The 17,763-nt window shown below is 43.8% G+C and overlaps 2 protein-coding genes across 2 annotated transcripts in view; both read left to right on the plus strand.

The window, feature by feature from the left end:
- The first annotated feature begins 158 nt into the window (after nucleotides 1-158).
- On the plus strand, nucleotides 159-5,828 carry ddx51 (DEAD (Asp-Glu-Ala-Asp) box polypeptide 51). The gene is made up of 16 exons (XM_083672928.1): nucleotides 159-324; nucleotides 499-878; nucleotides 1,017-1,216; nucleotides 1,314-1,464; nucleotides 1,570-1,715; nucleotides 2,217-2,288; nucleotides 2,592-2,698; nucleotides 2,815-2,923; nucleotides 3,041-3,186; nucleotides 3,340-3,553; nucleotides 3,650-3,765; nucleotides 3,849-3,965; nucleotides 4,046-4,147; nucleotides 4,310-4,373; nucleotides 5,310-5,444; nucleotides 5,581-5,828. The coding sequence occupies exons 1-16, from the start codon at nucleotides 302-304 to the stop codon at nucleotides 5,605-5,607; spliced, it is 2,109 nt and encodes a 702-aa protein (XP_083529054.1). The 5' UTR covers nucleotides 159-301; the 3' UTR covers nucleotides 5,608-5,828.
- Nucleotides 5,829-6,627: 799 nt separating this feature from the next.
- Nucleotides 6,628-17,763, plus strand: part of cabin1 (calcineurin binding protein 1) — a 35,997-nt gene continuing 24,861 nt past the window's right edge. Inside the window, exons 1-27 of the mRNA XM_083673677.1 lie at nucleotides 6,628-6,752; nucleotides 7,145-7,194; nucleotides 7,379-7,471; nucleotides 7,616-7,729; nucleotides 7,840-7,974; nucleotides 8,132-8,312; nucleotides 8,493-8,622; nucleotides 8,762-8,911; nucleotides 9,041-9,351; nucleotides 9,494-9,665; nucleotides 9,755-9,891; nucleotides 9,997-10,214; nucleotides 10,351-10,423; nucleotides 10,543-10,730; nucleotides 10,909-11,046; nucleotides 11,297-11,491; nucleotides 11,618-11,860; nucleotides 11,961-12,114; nucleotides 12,222-12,337; nucleotides 12,515-12,676; nucleotides 13,593-13,799; nucleotides 14,074-14,219; nucleotides 14,410-14,671; nucleotides 14,992-15,162; nucleotides 15,663-15,752; nucleotides 15,892-16,052; nucleotides 16,180-16,409. Of these exons, the coding sequence (XP_083529803.1) occupies nucleotides 7,192-7,194; nucleotides 7,379-7,471; nucleotides 7,616-7,729; nucleotides 7,840-7,974; nucleotides 8,132-8,312; nucleotides 8,493-8,622; nucleotides 8,762-8,911; nucleotides 9,041-9,351; nucleotides 9,494-9,665; nucleotides 9,755-9,891; nucleotides 9,997-10,214; nucleotides 10,351-10,423; nucleotides 10,543-10,730; nucleotides 10,909-11,046; nucleotides 11,297-11,491; nucleotides 11,618-11,860; nucleotides 11,961-12,114; nucleotides 12,222-12,337; nucleotides 12,515-12,676; nucleotides 13,593-13,799; nucleotides 14,074-14,219; nucleotides 14,410-14,671; nucleotides 14,992-15,162; nucleotides 15,663-15,752; nucleotides 15,892-16,052; nucleotides 16,180-16,409 (4,180 nt within the window). The 5' untranslated portion in view covers nucleotides 6,628-6,752; nucleotides 7,145-7,191. The remainder of the gene's footprint in view (nucleotides 6,753-7,144; nucleotides 7,195-7,378; nucleotides 7,472-7,615; nucleotides 7,730-7,839; nucleotides 7,975-8,131; nucleotides 8,313-8,492; nucleotides 8,623-8,761; nucleotides 8,912-9,040; nucleotides 9,352-9,493; nucleotides 9,666-9,754; nucleotides 9,892-9,996; nucleotides 10,215-10,350; nucleotides 10,424-10,542; nucleotides 10,731-10,908; nucleotides 11,047-11,296; nucleotides 11,492-11,617; nucleotides 11,861-11,960; nucleotides 12,115-12,221; nucleotides 12,338-12,514; nucleotides 12,677-13,592; nucleotides 13,800-14,073; nucleotides 14,220-14,409; nucleotides 14,672-14,991; nucleotides 15,163-15,662; nucleotides 15,753-15,891; nucleotides 16,053-16,179; nucleotides 16,410-17,763) is intronic.

Raw genomic sequence — 17,763 nt, forward strand, 5'->3', positions numbered from 1 at the left:
TAAATAGTCAACATATTAAAAAGATGGAACTCTAAAAGTACCTCTATTAGTCACACTAGACTTTTAGAAAATAAACGGCCCTAAATTTAGAAGGTCCTTCTTGTGTAATCAAAAAAGCGACCGACGTGCAACGTCATCTAATAGCGCCTGTCAAGACACGTGTAAGGACGAATGTAAATATTGAAGACGACAAGCGAAAAAGTAATCTAGGCATCCATACATCTCTTGATTTACAGCTGAGCTAGATACCGGGTAGCTTGCTACATGAACGTCCACATCTTGCCCCTCTCTACATTATAAAATGTCACTGTTCGTTGTTAATAGGTATGTTGAATCAATATGTTTTTAATTGTGTTTCTACTCTAGCCGGGACATCCTCCATATCGAGGCGAGACGAGACTGGCAGTCAAACAGTCTCTCTGGATGGAGGGTGTCTTGGCTAATCTGTCCGTAGATATCTGATGTATACATTATTCATAACCATCATGCCTCTCCCAGGTACCTTGGAGATGAGGAAGATGGTGGCCCTAGCAATGAATCCCGATCCAAAGCTTTGTTGGACAAGCTTCAGAGGAAGGCCAAAGACAGGGAGCAACAGAGGTTGGCAAATCAATCTCAGACAAAGTCAAAAATGCCAGTTCAGTCGGAGATAGACACGATTGTGAAAAAGAAAAGAAAAATCAAGGGAGACAAAATTGAGGAAACAGAACCCTTAAAGAAGAGGAAAGGCGAAGGAAATCAAGCAGTGTCCCCACCTGCCCCTGATGCTGTGGATAATGACTGTCCAACTGAGGGCATTGATGTATTGAAGAAGAAGAAGAAGAAGAAGAAGGAGAAGAAGAGAGACACAAATATACAGTTGACAGATGAGGACACAGGTGTGTTGTCTGGTTATATTTAATTCTCACACATTGACATTTGTGAGATTATTTGTAATAAGTATTTTCTCTATGCATCATCTGCATACGTGTTGCACAATATATATATATTTTTTTATTATCTCCCGGGTGTTTTAGATGGGGTGAAGAAAGAGACATCAGTTGGCATAAAGAAAAAAAACCTGCAAGAGGCTGACAAGAGAGAACAGTCTGAAAATGATAAGGAGAAAGAAGAAGAGGAAATGCATACGGATCAATCCAAACAGGAAACAGAGAAGGGTTCTCCTCAGACTGGTTTCACCATTTTGGGAGGATTTGAGAAAAAAAATGTCCAAAAGGTAGTCAGTATCAGTTTGTTAAAGTCAAGTGCATCAGTGCATTCATTTCTAAGGGATTTTTTCATAATTATGTATCTGATTTATTTTTCTGTGTTAGGTACACCGAGTCTTGCCCCTGTGGCTTGCTCAGCCAGATGTGATCCAGAGAGACATTAAAAGCAACCTGGTCCCCATCTCTGATGTCCCAGGGATTTGCACAAAACTTGTACAGAAACTCAAAAGCAATGGAATTCAGAACCTATTTCCAGGTTAGTTGCTATAAAGCAGTGGAAGTTTAAAATAATGTTTAAAAATGACCATACACTGCCTGGAATATAACACCCCATTGAACTTCTTTTGTGTTCCCTGTAAAGTGCAAGCAGAGGTCATCCCATCCATTTTAGAGAGTGTGTGCCATGGCCTACTGATTGGAAGAGGCGGGTACAAGCCCAGAGACATATGTGTATCTGCACCAACGGGGAGTGGCAAGACTTTGGCATTCGTTATACCTGTTATTCAGGTATGAATTATGCCACTAACTGTTAAAGTGGAATTTTACCCAGTAATCCAGTGGATTTGTTGTTTTCATTATTCAATAGTAGACACATTCACAAAAGATTGCGTTTTCAAATCTCTGAGTCAAGATATCTCGCTTTGAATGCCCTGATCTTCCAAATTGCCCATTTGAGTCAATTCCTACAACTCCCAAAATGTCCCTCTCCCTCCTTGCGAGGTCCTTCTGTTGAACAGTGCTAGAGTGTGCTGCTCTGGGAATCACTGGCATAGTAGAGTAGGTTAGTAGAGTGCAAAAACTCTCATCTGATGTATTTTAACTTTTTTTAGAAAGTAAACACATACCTTGCAAATTGTGATAGTTCGAGGCGGTATGCATTGTGGTTTTACCAGAAATACACATAAAAATGGATTTCGCGTAAACTTCATTCTGTGATTTGCATGTGGTCTTTTCATAAAGTGGAAGTGCATTTTTTTTTATTTGACACATTTTCCTGTGTCATTCTAGGCACTGATGGAAAGAGTTGTCTGTGAAGTCCGGGTTTTAGCAGTGCTGCCCACCAAAGAGCTTGCACAACAGGTAACTAAAAAAAAACATTTTTAAGTGGCATGATGATGGTGATAAGTTGTGATAATTTGGGGTAGCTTGATCATTTAAAAAACGTATGAAAATGTTTTCTCTGGGGGCGCTTAGTGGCGTAGCACACTAATGCGCTTACCACATCATCGCAAGGTTCCTGGTTCGATTCCGACCCTTGACATATCTTGCATGTCATTTCTCCTCTCTCTCACCCATCCTTCCTGTCAGTCTCTACTGTCTCTATCCCAATAAAGCAGAAATGCCCTAAAAACATAAATTAAAAAAATGTTTTCTCTCATGCAGGTTTGTAAGGTCTTCACTTCATATGCAGAGGGCACCAGCCTGAAAGTGGTCATGATCACTGGTCAAAAGTCATTTGCAGCTGAGCAGGCATCGCTGTCAGAAAACAGGTCAATAGACTATTATATTATATTGTGGTTGGAGCTAAGTTTCACTCTTTGTGCTTTAATAACGTCAGAATTTAAAGCAAAAGGCAATTTCTGAAGCATATGTTCCTTTCTTACAGAGGTGGACTCAGCAAAAGTTTGGCAGACATTGTTGTTGCAACTCCTGGCAGACTAGTTGATCATATCAATAAGAATGCTGACTTCAGGCTTGAATACCTCCGATTCCTTGTGAGTTACTAACACCAATACTTTAATTCAATTGTAGGTGTGAGGTTATCATGACTACAAACCATATTAGAGTACATCATTGATGTGATTTTGGTAAATATTTATCATTTAATGTAGATCATTGATGAGGCAGATCGGATGATTGACAGCATGCACCAGTCATGGCTCAGTCAGGTGACAAAAGCAGTTTACAGATCTGGGAGTGGTCCTGATGCAGCCTCAATCTTCAAGAGGACTGAACCAGCACACATCACAGCAGCAAGGTAAGACTTGAGCACTCCCTCAGACAATATTCTGTATGAATGCCGCACTAAATACAATGTTTTTATTGGAGAGAATACACCCATGATTTGTCCGTTTAATCTACATGTAATCTAGATTTGAATTAATGTAAAATAGATATGTACGTTTTGCAGCTTGTCACCCCCTCAGATTCCACTGCAGAAGCTTCTGTTCTCAGCCACACTGACTCAGAATCCAGAAAAGTTGCAGCAGCTAGGCTTGCACCAGCCCAGACTCTTTAGCTCTGTGCACAGCTTCCCTACGAGCCAATCGACCTCAGAAGGTGCCTCAACAACCCCTGTGACATCCCAGTCTCAAGACAGATTCAACTTCCCAGAGGGTCTGACCGTAAGTTCCTTTTCAGGTAGTCCAAATGTCTCAGAAGGTTGATGTGTTATTGAATCTATGTGCAAGATGGATGTGTCATTGTGATCTCTTCTATAGGAGTACTACGTACCCTGCACTCTGAGTAAGAAGCCCCTCCTCATTCTGCACTTCATACTACGTCTGAAGTTTAGTCCTGTGCTGTGCTTCACCAATTCCAGAGAAGCTGCTCACAGGTCAGGTGAATCTTGTTTCTGTCGTTACTGTCCACTGCTATTTGTGTGGTTTCAGCTGACTTAATCTCTGCTTTGTCTGACAGACTGTACCTGCTGGTGCAGCTTTTTGGTGGGGTGCAGGCAGCTGAGTTCTCCTCAAGACTTTCCCCCAATGAGAGAAAGAGAACACTCAAAGATTTTGAACAGGGAAAGATCCAACTGTAAGTATGCTTACATAATAATCGAACACCCTGTTTGCCCTACCATTTCTTCAAAAATATGTTTTCTTTTTTTGTTTAAGCTTGATCAGCACAGATGCTGCTGCCAGAGGCATTGATGTGGCGGGGGTGAAATGTGTTGTGAACTACGATGCACCACAGTTCATCAGGACGTACATTCACAGGTAAGTTAGCGTTGTTATTCATTCAATAAACTTTCTTTTATGATATACATAACACAATATATTCCCACAAGCACAGTTACTGTAGTATGCTGTAGCTGTTGTATGCAATATTCTTCACACTGAGACTTTCAGCCTTTCTATGATATCTCTGTTTTTATGCAGGATTGGGAGGACTGCCAGAGCAGGCAAAGCTGGACTGGCTTTCACATTTCTTTTGGGAGTTCAGGTGAGATACAGTGCCCTCCATGAGTATTGGAAAGAGGAAATATGTTGTCTTCTTTTAGCTCTATACACCAACATTTTGGATTTGAAATCAAACAATTACTATGGGGTCAAAGTTGAGATTATCGGCTTTAATTCAATGGGGGGTTTTTTAGAAAGTTTTTAGAGGCATTTGCTTGTACTTAATGTAACAGACAAGATGTTTCTGTACCTTCAGAATACATTCTGCTGCTGCTGTCAGCAGAATGTATTCTTCAACATCATCAATGCTGCTGCTGTCATCAATCATAAGACAAGTTAATATATACAAGTACTGTATATGTGCCCAAACCATAGCACCCCTCCACCATGTTTCACAGATGAGGTGGTATGCTGTAAGTCTTGGGCAAATGCTTTTTTGCCCTCAGACCCCCCTAGCAGTTCTCACTGCATTGTTCTCACCTTTTCCACCCATAACCAGTTTGCATCCCTGATAATGGCTTCCTTGACGTCTCTTTGATCCTCATGTTGAAAGACACCAATACCAGACTCCAAAGGCAAATGCAAAGTCTAGAATCAATACTAGACATTAACAGCTCTCTTATGCCTGCACAAATGATGTGAAGGCACACACCTGACTAACCAGAAACACCTGTCAAGCCAATTTTCCAATACTTTCGGTGCCCTGAAATAGGGGGACTATGTATAAAAATGTAAGCTGAGAATCTCTACTTTAACCTTGTAGTAATTGTTTGATTTCAAATCCACGGTTGGAGTATAGAGCTCAAAGAAGACAAAATGCTTCCTCTTTCCAATACTTATGGAGGGCATTGTAGATGTATCCTCACGCACAGGACACATTACCATACCTGTAGTACATACCTGGAGTCCTAAGACCAGTTCCTTTACAAATAAGGAGCCATACTAACTCAATGTGATGCTGGTGGTTGCTATTTCACAGGAAAAGAACTTCCTTCAGATGGTGGTGGATGCAGGCAGCCCTGGGGTCCAAAAACAGATAATAAAGCATGAGAACCTGAAGAGCATGGAACCCCACTATCAACAGGCCCTCCAGGAGCTGGGGAATGCCATTAAGGTACTGGTTGCTGTTACTCTGATAGAGCTAGCAGAGTCAACTAACAGGTTGTCCTTTGCATTTTTGTTCTCTTATCATTCTGTTGAACGTTTACCTTCCTTTAATACTCACTTTGTTTGTTTGTTTTTCTTCCCAGGATGAAAGGACCAGGAAGCAAATGTGACATGAACATAAGTGTCAACCATTGCGTGAATGATTTCTTTTTTCACTAATTAACATAAAAAAATATTAACAAAAAGACATGTTTTGTGATTGTTTATGAATTATTTTTAGCAAGATGTTGCCAGGCATTAATCATGTATAATTGGCAATCATGCCATACAAATTTGATTCGTTGTTTCACGGATTTCATTTACAGAAAAGTGAGGCGAGGGAGCGAAAAACATCCACAAAAAAACTATCGAAGTGTATCTTAGATGGATAAACATGAAATGTATGAGATATTATCCTACATTTAAGTTTGATTATTAAATACATTCACATGAATGAATTTGGTGGTGAGTCATTGGCGTTTTGGTTATGGAAATGTGAGGGCTGTAATTACTTCATTATGCTATTTGTAAGTCATATTTATCAAAATCCAGTGGTAACGTTGAGATCAGGTTGCAAGCCTTCACCACCCCACCAACCTCCTTATGTGTTCTGCCTTTCGTATTTAACTGCCAGTATAAATGATCGCTTTCACATCCGCTCTGTCACATTTGTAGCTTTTCATACGACCTGAGTCGTAAGATTTCATACGAATTTGAAATTAAATCCTCAAGGCCATAGAAATGAACCGAAATGAATGCTTGGACTACTGCAGAGTAGAATACACCTTTTTTTAAAGTATTCATTCTCTTATTTATGAACGCTACCGATTAAACAGTACAATCATTAGAATGCTTGAATGTTACGTATTGCACCTTTAACAAGCGTGTTCGCGTCTCCCGTGCTCGCACACCAGATACCTACGTTACGCGTTGCAACTCAGTCGCGCCCAGTCTCTGCCGCGCCGGGTCTTAAATGAGCACGCACTCAATTCAATATCAGTGTTTCTGATTGGCTTTCTGAAACCACCCACAGTACGTCCACCAATAACCCTATTTTTTACTAGCTAACGGGTCATTCCATTTTGTAAGTGGTTGACGAGTAGCCAGCCTGACAGACTTGTAAACAAAGAATGTCAGACAAGTTTGTAAATTCAATAGCTGGAAATATTGCACCATATTCTGACAGTCTCCTTTGGTATCTTAGGTTGTTAAAGCCATGCTTTATTGTTCTAATGAGCCCAGTGAGCGCAATGAATGATGAGATTGAGAGTTAATGGTAAGTCCGACAAACTGACCTCAAGTGATGATGACGTGATGAGCTCAGCTAGCTCACCTCGTCCCCAGGCTAGCTAGTACTATTGTATCTACTACTAGCTAGCATAATGTCAATCAGATAAATCATGATGACTATGGATAAAATATGATGACTGAAATATGTGAGGGTTTGCTAGCTGCAACCTGCTAGGGGTACACACGTTAGCAGACCTTGGTTGAAGTAATTGTGTTCCACCACCGCATTGCATTTCCGATTACGCCGCCGGTTAGTTGTAGCCATATGGCTGCTATATCTATCTATCTATCACCAAGCACCTTGCCATGCTGGCATCATTGCAGATTAATCTTGAGACATGTAACTAATGCGAATTCTCTTGACATGCTTGCCTGTAGATCCAGGCAGTTGGAGTTGATGGCCATTGTCCGAGCATAACATAAACATGGTATTGTTTCACTTTCCTGTGACTTCTGTCTATCTTTCTGCGCTGGTTTATCAATGTCAAATCATTTACGATGCAGCTACCACTTTAAGTGCTATAGTTTATTTTCTATTATAATCAATGGTATCATAAAACTTCAAGTTTGTATTGCATATGTTTCACTAAGATGTTGTAATTGTCTCTCCAGATCCGGATTGCGGCGCTGAATGCAGCCTCTTTGGCTGCAGATGAGTCTGAAGATCCCCTGAAAAGTAACAAGAGTCGAACTAAAGAGGCTCAGGTGGGTTACACTGTACAAATGATTAAAGCTAGCAGTCATTGTGTTTTGGTGATGATTTTTGTTGATTGTACACCTCAGTGATTTGGGGGCAAAGTAACATTTTATATTTTATTTGTTCTAAGCCTCCCTATCTTTTATTTACAGGAAGCAGAGGCATTTGCTTTGTATCACAAAGCTCTAGATCTTCAGAAGCATGATAAGTTTGAGGAGTCAGCCAAGGCCTATCATGAACTCCTCAAAACCCCACTGCTCAAAGAGGTATCATGCCCATTAGAGATTTTGTTTCATAGTATATTTTTGTATTGTAGAGCTGAAACTGTTCTACATTTTAACTTTTGTCAGACTGAGTATGTCCTCTTGCCTCCCAGGCAATGCCTTCAGATGATCAGAGGGTTGGTCTTAAGCATCCAGGGCTGATGCTGAAATATTCCACCTTCAAAAACCTGGCTAGTCTGGCTGTGTTGCGGGATGACCTGGAGACAGCCATGGAGTTTTACTTGGAGGTAAATGATCAATCGTGTAACAAGAAATGGAAAACCAGGGCCAAATGGATTTCCTGTTTGTCTTTAGTTGGTCTAAAACACCCTAAACTTATTTTAAACACAGATTATATACTGTACATTTGTGAAAATCCTGGTGACCTTATGTGTTTGCCCTTAGGCTGTGATGCTAGATTCCACTGATGTGAACATGTGGTACAAGATCGGTCAGGTGGCTGTGCGACTGGTGCGCATTCCTCTTGCCCGGCATGCCTTTGAAGAAGGTCTTCACTGTAACCCAGACCACTGGCCCTGCCTGGACAACCTCATCACTGTTCTCTACACACTCAGTGACTACAGTTGTGAGTCATGCCCCAGACATGCAACATCTTTCTTTACATTGTATCCTCTCTGTGTACAATAAGTCATTCAGTATTGTTTTGATCATGTTATTTTTCTCAAAAGAGAAATTCTGATTTAGAACTGACTGTTATGAACCCAAGGCTTAGCAATGGAGATGAAGTTGTCTGTTATTTTTCTAGGCTGTTTGTATTTCATCTGCAAAGCCCTGGAGAAAGATCATTGTTACACTAAAGGGCTGGTGTTGAAGGAGAAGATCTTCCAAGAGCAGCCTTGTCTAAAGATGGACTCCATGCAAATGTTCCTGAAGTGGTGAGCCCTTCCTTCTATCCAGTACCCACCCATCTACATGCTATGAATGTGTGCTGTCATATAGCTGGTCACTGGACTTCTTGCCGCAGTGTTGGTTTGACTGGAGGAAAGTGCTTTATTTCTGTCTATTTCTCTGCAGTCACATGTCTATTCACTATGTGGAGGTGGATGAAGAGGAGAGCCAGACCATTGTGGAGGAGGCGCTTGATCTGCGGCGTCGCAGACAGGCTCTCTCTGCCCGGGAACCCAAGCCAGACCTGATCCTGGTCCAACCCATCCGCTGCTTCACGTCAGTCTTCTACTCTGTTCTATTTCTGCCCCCTCCCCCCAACTATTTGTAACTATAGGGGATACATTTGCTTTAAACACCAACCTATTTACGTATTCTTTTGTTTTGGACTGTTGCTTTGATGCTCAGGTGGAAGAATGTGGGAGAGGGTTTCCTTGCCATGTACAGGCATCAGACCACATGCGAGCCGCCACGCCCAAGCCTGGGCCGCAGGATTGACCTGTCAGAGTATCGTGACCCCAACTGCCTCCAGGCCTTCCCACTGCCTGAGCCCAGCACTCCAGTCAGTGTGATCCAGACCATCCCCATCAGCAGCCCCACCTCCTCCCTGCCCCCACTACCTGCCCCTGAGCCACCAGCACTGTCCCAGCCCACCACTCTGGTTCAGATAACACCCAGCCACACCACTGTAGAGGTCTCCACAACTTCCCCCTCTGTCGGTCAGTTGTTGGTATTCGTGAAGACAATAAAATACATTCAATTTAGCAGTACCACTTAAGCATGAAAACAAAAGACATATGGTCTCAGACTTGTTTGTTTCTCTGATGATTAATTAAAAGAACTCAATCTTTGCCTCCACAGCAATGGACACCTCACTCACTGACAAGGTGAAGAAGGCCACTAAGAGGAAGCGTGTCATAGAGGATAGTGGAGAGATTGCCAAGCGTCGTTCAGCACGGGTCCGAAACACTAAATGCAAGAAGGAGGAGAAGATCGACTTCCAGGAGCTGCTGTTCAAATACTTACCCTCACGGTATTGTCTTAAGACCTCACAAGAAAAATACGAAATTATAGCAAAAGGTGTTTTATTGCATAGTGACAAGCATCTCCTCTTCCACTCAGACTGAAGAAGTTTGACCTGGAGGATGATGATGAGAGCTTGAGTAACCTCGAGGCACAGTGTGAGGTCAAGCAGGACTCACACCTTCTTCATGGCGATAACTGCATGCTGTTAGACTCTATTGAATACATGGAATCAGGTACATATCTTACACAATCCTTCACACTACTGAAATGCTGAGTTCTCAGTTCATGTCAAACATCATCGCACATATATGATTTCTGCTGTCTTACCCCCTCGACAGAAGAACAGGATGTCCACAATTTCCTGCTGAATAATATGAGCAATGGTGGGATATTAGACTTGATGATGCGCTATCTGAAAGCGGTGGGTCAGAGGTTCATGCAGGAGTGGCCTCGGGGGCTGGCTGCTGTTGTACTGGAGGTGTATCAGACGTGGAGGAAGCATAGTAGTGGCTTGCCCAATCCTCTGCTCCGCGACTGCAGTAATCAGCATATACTGGTATGTATACAGCTATAAATCTAGTGTCTTAACTGTTCTTTGCTGATTTGTTACTCCTTGATTACCGACAGAAAGTATTATCAAGCCTCCTCAATCTGTCTGTTTGGTGCTGTTGTGATTGGTGTTTCATGTGCAGGAAATGTTGGTGATGAGCCTGTCATGTATGGAGCTACAGTTGGAGCAATGGTCACACACCAAGGGCAAGACTGGTATGTGCCAGACGGATTACTTTTCTGATCATCATAACACATAAATGGAATGACCATGTTGATGGTCTTGTCTTTCTTTATGAATATCTATACCAGTTTTTTTTATCTCTTTTCTGAAGTGTCCCCGAGAAAGTGCAGTGTGGGTCAGAGCAGTGACGTGGGTGACACAGACTTCCCTGGCCAGCACTTCCAGGGAGACCTGCTACAGCTGGCCCTTGGCTCCTCACAGAAGGACCTGTTTGAGGATGACTGGGTGGCCACTGTGGTGCGTGTGTACTGGCTCAAGGCACGCTTCCTCGCCCTGCAGGTAATGTTCGCATTTAACCAGTGATTCTTCTCAAACTCTTGTATTACACATTTCTCTTACTCATAGGAAGTAATTCTAATATATTTAAATCCAGTTGTAAATCTGATCCATGTGTTCTGGTGATGTGTTGACTCAGAAAGTAAGACTTTGTTTTGTGTGCTTGTGTGTCCTCTGGCAGGGCGATATGGACCAGGCCCTGGAGAGCTACGATGTCTGCACTGGCATGCTGCAGAGTCAGGCTAGGAACACAGAGGGAGAGGTGTACACCATCTACCTGCCCAACCTGCGTGTGGATGCAGCAATCTCAGTGGAGGAGGTCAGTGTTATGAACTACAGCTAAAACTGTAGCATCCATACAGCATGTTGGTGAAAATGGAATAATTGTGCACTTGGCTCTCTCAAGTCATGTATTGTTGCTCCCTGAGGAGGTTTGCCCGCACAGAGTTATATAAAATCCTGTGTTCCTCCAATTCTATGGTTTTCCATCCTTCTCCCTAGAGATCATTAAGTTCTCCTGTGGTTTTGAATTGTGTGGTTCATTCGAGACCTTCTCTCTCCATGGACAGATCGATAAGAAGCTGAAGTCTCTAGAGCGCTGTCAGTCCCTGGAGGAGATCCAGCGCCTGTTTGAGTCTGGAGACTATGAGTCAGTGGTGCACCTGCTGCAGCCCACCCTTAGCTACGGCGGCTCTGGCAGGGGCAAGCCTCTGGAGTTTGTTAGCTCTGTGCCTGAGAGGCCCGCCCAGCTGCTGCTGCTGCAGGTTAGGCTCTGCACTTTCAAAGCATCTCAACTGCTGATGGAGTTAGCTAGTGAAATATACAATTGACAGCCATTGAAAAGTTTTTTTAGTTGGATGATGTTTTTCCCCTCTTTGTCCATGTCTCAGAACTCCCTGTTAAAGCGACAGGACTACAGACAGTGTCTGGAGTGCACCGAGGTGGCCTTGAACGAAGCTCTTCAGCAGCTCAACTCTGTCCCAGCCAGCTCTCACTCTGTCAAAGAGGAGTGGGTCTCCACCATCACACAGCTGCTGGGAGGCATCGATGTCTGCTTCTCTGAGGACCCTCAGCTCCTGAGCAATGTCCCCCGCTTCACAAGCATGGCCCGCCTGTCCAACAACCTCATCCAGGTCAGAAAACTTATTGTAGACACAGAGGGTTCTTAGAAAACCAAAGTCACATGTTGAATCCCATGTGAGTTAAGTTTGTGTGTGTGCATTTTACCTCTAGCTGATTGACTGCAGCATGGCGATCCCTGATGATCCTAAGGAGCCTCACTTTTCCTCTGTGTTGCCATGGATTCTCCTGCACCGCATCATTAAGCACGAGGAGGCAGCTTTTGACTGCTTGCTGAGGCAGCACATATCTGTAGGGGATGAGGAGGGTATGTGGGGGTCTACCTTGTCTCCACTCCTATTATGCCAATTGACACACATGTTAGAAGCCCAGACATAGCTCCTGGTTCTCAGTGATTTCCCCTCTGCCCTTCAGAAGAATCAAACACTCCTATGCTGCCCTCCTCCCTGATGCTGCTCAATACAGCCCATGAGTACCTGGGACGCCGCTCCTGGTGCTGCAACTCAGATGGAGCACTCCTCAAGTTCTATGTGAGTTGGGTCAACAAAGCTGAAATTGTTTAAGAGGCCCACTGTACGTTGACTTAGTCAGCGATTTAATGTCAATGCTTTTAATCTAAAGGGTTTATATCTGTTTTAAAGATGTCATATAATCTGGAAAGATGTATACAGAACGTCACTCAGCTGTGTGTCATGTGCGTGGTGCAGGTATGTGTTCTGGAGAAAGAGCTGGCTGCCTCTTCCGCTCATGATACTCACCCCTACAAAGAGGAGCTAGAGATGGCCTTGGAGCAGTGCTTCTTCTGTCTGTATGCCTACCCAAGCAAGAAGAGCAAGGCCCGCTATCTGGAGGAGCACTCTGCTCAACAGGTGAAAAAGTCATTCTTCTCTTTAGTCCTGTCCTATACCTTTAACTTCTATAAGACATTTCAGATAAGTTATGCCCCATTCTTTTGAGAGAGGTTTAGCTAATAGACAGCCTTGTTTGTCACAACTATTGCTCTCTGAGTCCACGTGCAGACACTGTATCTACTTTGAAATATGGAACTGTTAAGGAGTTGTTACAATATATTGACATGTTTAGTTTACCAGAACCATTTCCAGGCTTGTAGATTGTGGTGTTTATGCAATGTGTTCAACTGGCCACTAGGTGGATGTCAATGCCAAATGTGATGTTTACTCACTCAGATGGCTAGTACTGTAATTGTGATATGCGGTAATTGCATGATGAATAGACTGATCCAAAGGGACCAAGTTCATTAGTTAATGAGTACAGCCCCCTGAGTAATTAACTGGTTGGTCATCTGAGTCACAAGACCCAGGGACAGGATAAAACTAGTCAATATATACATACATACAAGAAAGCAAGCAATTAATTCACTTTCCGGGAGCTTGAATTAGATTTATTTATCTGGCTGCCTCTGCAACAAAATGTAACAGAACTGCCGCCTCCTCGCACCAGAGGAAAGCACCACAGCTAAGATTTCCAGTTGAAACATTGAATCACAAGAGAACTCCTCTGGGGGCTAAGTGGAAAAATAGAATAGTGTATAATATCATGCATACAGGTGTATTTATGCATGCTGTTGTGTGTGTCTCCTCATGTCCAACAGAGAGGCAGTGTCATTTGTTCATATTGGTGGCTCGGTCATTACTTCAGTTTATGCTCTCATACCTTATTATACTGTTTGTCTACAATGCAGTTTATTACACAATGATCAGATTATTATACAAGGATATTTTTGTATGTATGTCATAGCTGAATGTTTCTTTCTATGGCCTGCAGGTTGAACTGCTGTGGAGCAATGCCCTCTTCATGTTCCAGTACTTCAAGCCCAAGACTCTGCCTGAGTTTGACAGCTACAAGACAAGCACGGTGTCTGCTGACCTGGCCAACCTGCTGAAGAGGATCTCTGGTATCGTGCCCCTCAGTGACACTCCCACCCTCACCATGGACGAGGTGGCAGCCTACATCGAGGGCACGGCGGGAAAGGTCAGTTGCCGGGCCCGCACTGAATTTTAAGAGCTTTAAAAAGCTTTCAGTGTTGCCATGGAGAACTGGTTCTGCACATGGACCCGGGATAGTCATGATGTCTTGTTTTATGGTCAGGTCATCTTGTGAGTCATGTTATGCTCTCTAGTCTAATAGATAATACATGGACCTCAAAACAAGACGTACACTTGACTTGTTACACACATGATTTCAGACCTCACATACACAGAGATAATGTTGAGAAAAGATCATAAGTGTTTGTGCTCTCCCTCAGGTGCCTTGCCTTCCTGAGGGGGGCACTCCAGCACCTCCTGTGGTGAATGAGATCTTCTACCTCCTGGCAGACTACCACTTCAAGAACAAGGAGCAGTCCAAGGCCATCAAATTCTACATGCACGACATCTGCGTATGTCCAAACAGGTCTGTATTGTTGTTACACATACACATATTAGGCTAGTCTATCAGAACTATTTTGCTCATGTCAACAGCTGAGTATTTGTCTTTGGTAAGTCTGATACTTCATTTTCATAAACACACTGTTCAACTGACGATCAACGTAACTGTTGGTGATGCTGACGAGCACCTGGTAACAATGATATTGGGACTGCAGGTTTGACTCCTGGGCCGGCATGGCTCTGGCCAGGGCTAGCCGCATCCAGGACAAGCTCAACTCCAACGAGCTAAAGAGTGATGGGCCCATCTGGAAGCACTCCCTGGCTGTGCTCAACTGCTTCAAGAGGGCCCTGGAGATTAACAGCTCCAACCTGGCTCTGTGGATCGAGTATGGCACCATGTCCTACGCTCTGCACTCGTTCGCCTCGCGACAGCTCAAACAGTGGAAGAGCGAGCTGCCCCCAGAGGTGGTCAAACAGGTATGGACAGAAGGGGGAATAGAGGGGGGTACTCCTACACAGTGTATACTCTCACACATCCACTGATTGACTGCATATGAACTTGTTGATGATTTTCCACTTCTGTACACTAAATGGATGACACACCTTGTCGCTTCTGGTCATGCAAGTGTGAGTTCACTGTTAAATTGATCTGTCTTCTGGAAGTAGATCACGGCAGAGAGTAGTGGGATTAAAGTGTATGTGTGCGCGGGTGCATGCATGCTTGTGGATTCGCCCGTCTGCTTGTTTTATATCTGTGTGTGTGTGTGTGTGTGTGTGTGTGTGTGTGTGTGTCTCAGATGGAGGAGAGGAGGGATACCATGTTGGAGACATCCTCCCAGTGTTTCCAGGGGGCATCCCGTTGTGAGGGGGATAGTGACGAGGAAGAGTGGCTCATCCACTACATGTTGGGGAAGATTGCTGAGAAACGCAAGCAGCCTCCAAGGGAATACCTGCAGCTCTACAAACAGGTGCACTACAGGCAACCATTCATCTGCCCACGACACACAATGCTAATACCAAAAAAATAACATTTCAAAGTGTACTAGTGGTCTTAAACATTTGACGGGATGCAAGATGTAGCATACTGTAGGCATCAGAACGTGTGTTTTGATACAGTAATGGTCTTTCTTTTTTTTCTTTTTTTTTTCCAAACCCCTTTTTTTAAGTGGTTTTCATTAACAACCTGAATGTTTTACTTTGACTTTAGAGAGGAATGTGCAGAGTGATTGATGCAGTAGGTCTGTGGTGCTGAGTAGATGAGTAGAAAGGCAGCAGCAAGCAGGGGGAGCTGTAGGGCTCAGAGGAGCACGGATGTCCATGGGGGCCGGTACTGGAGGAACGGGGGGAGGGTTCTGTTTGTTGTTCCCAGTTACCTGTTTCTCTCCATTTTATCAGTGTTGGTAATGTCCATCAGATGGTGATTGTGCAGTGTTTGATCCTCTCTTCTCTACCCTCTTTCTCTTCTCAGGCAGCGCATTATCTACACGAGGAAGCTGCCAGATACCCCCGGAAAATACACTACCATAATCCCCCCGACCTGGCTATGGAGGCCCTGGAGGTACACATACATTAGCAGGTTATTGAATGGTCACCGGACGGTTCTACAGTAGTTCTAATACTTGCAGGGCCATTGTGTTGTGCTTTTCCACTCTTATCACTTCAGAGAATCTATAATATATATTCCCCCCCCCCCCAAGCTGTACTTCCGTCTTAGTGCCACCGTCTTGAAGCTGCTGGAGGCTGGAGAGCCTGATCTGGAGCACGAGGTCTTCTTCACCATCTTGGCTGAGGCGGCCCTCGGTCCCTTCGCCAGGGGGGAAGAGAAGAGCATGCCTACCATGCCTCGATCCAACGAAAAGTGAGAAGACACAAAGGGATCTGAGTTGTCATGCGTTAGCTTTGCTTCACATCTAAATGAAAATAAACACTCCCCACCCCCCCTTACACTGACCCAATCCTCCATTTTGTCCCCCCACTCTCCTCAGGGAGAAGCATCCCTCCATGATCGACGAGGACTCCCACGGCTCCTCTGTGTGCGCGGCAGTGGTTCTTGGCGCCTCCCTCCCTTCCAGCGCTCCAGGTCTGACATCCCCACCTTACACGGCCACACCTGTCGACCACGATTACGCCAAACGTAAAACCCTGAGGCGGCAGCAACAACAGCAGCAGTGGCAGCAGCAGCAGAAGCAGCAGCATGAGGAGCAGCAGGCTGATGGTACAGTCCCAGTCCTAGACACTGCCTCTGGGGTTGGGCCCTCTCTGCACTGGGACAGGAATCACACTGGGGAGGAGTGGCTAATCACTATTAAAATGGCTCTGGTTCCAGTAATGACCCGATATGCACTGGGTGGTTGGGATATGGTGAAATGGGCAATATGGCTACTAATGGTATCTCAGGATATGAGTTGGATATGGTTTTATTGTAGTAGTGGAAGAGCAACTGTGTTTAGGGAAGCAGAGGTGTGAAGGTTGAGTTTGGCAGAGAGCGTCCTGGTCACTGTTTGGTTTGTGTTTTAGTTGTTAATTGAACATTTTAAGAACCTCTGCTTTTGTGGTTGTCATCCCCTCCTTTTCCTTTCTTTCCCATTACCCTTGCTTCTCCTTTTGATATCAACAGCATTTTGCTGTCATGTATATTATATCTAGAATAGAGATTATTTCCCAACCCGGAGCAATTTACAATTTCTTCTTATGAAGCAATTTTGCTTTGCAATTTCTGTGTCTGTCAGAGTAGATCATCCTGGCTTTGGACTAGAGAAAGAAATCTGAAAGCTTTTTTCACTCAAATTGGCGTAATCATAAGAGGGTAGTCTAGCCGGCTAATTACATATGAAATGAATGCTAGTAGCTTCCTCACAAACACGTTAGACTGTATGCTAGGTTGTCTTTATGTAGTAAAGCTAATGGTGTATGACAGTAAAACAGTAGTTTGTCCTGGAACGCAGCTGGCTTTTTAGTGTGTGGGCTGTTGCCCCATGTGACGATCACAGAGCTACAGGCAAGGTACAGCCAAACCAAGGTTTTACTGGATCCCAGGGAACAGTTGCTGCACCTGTCACTAGCATTTCAGTGCAGGTTTAATTTGAAGTGACTGAGCTGAATAGAGACTTGAGACTTATAGGCGAGGCACTCATCTTTTGCTCGTCTGAAAGGCAGATATTAAATCTAGCGTGAAAGGTGAGTATGTAGTGATTTAGGCTTTCATCTGAAACTAGTGAGGGACAAAAGGGTTACAGACAGTGGTTCAGAAATATTGCTTCTTGTGTGTGCAGTTGCATGATTAAACCAAAATGTCAGTAAAAACTCTTGGTGGTAGTACGGTGATCAGTTGGAGCACTAGTATGAGCAAAGGAGTTGCATTAAAAGTTAATATATTGTTTTTATTTTAGAAAGGTAGTGTTAGGTTTGGGTTCCTTTTAGAGGCTAACTTTATTGTTTAGTACATGAGGCAGCTTTTCAAATATCTTTTTAACGGTGTTTAATATGCTGTGACGAGTGTTAAAACAAGCAGCTTCCAGTTAGCCTACCTTTGCTGGTCAGTTGATTGCAACAACATTTGCTTTTCTTAA

This window comes from Argentina silus (assembly GCF_951799395.1).
Source record: "Argentina silus genome assembly, chromosome: 7".
Taxonomy (NCBI): domain Eukaryota; kingdom Metazoa; phylum Chordata; class Actinopteri; order Argentiniformes; family Argentinidae; genus Argentina; species Argentina silus.

Excerpts from the sequence above, each read along its gene's own strand:
- ddx51 (XM_083672928.1), top strand. The coding sequence starts at position 302 with ATGTCACTGTTCGTTGTTAATAG. Across the intron at positions 1,716-2,216 it reads TCGTTATACCTGTTATTCAG|GCACTGATGGAAAGAGTTGT; the intron begins GTATGAATTATG and ends GTGTCATTCTAG. Across the intron at positions 4,374-5,309 it reads CATTTCTTTTGGGAGTTCAG|GAAAAGAACTTCCTTCAGAT; the intron begins GTGAGATACAGT and ends GCTATTTCACAG.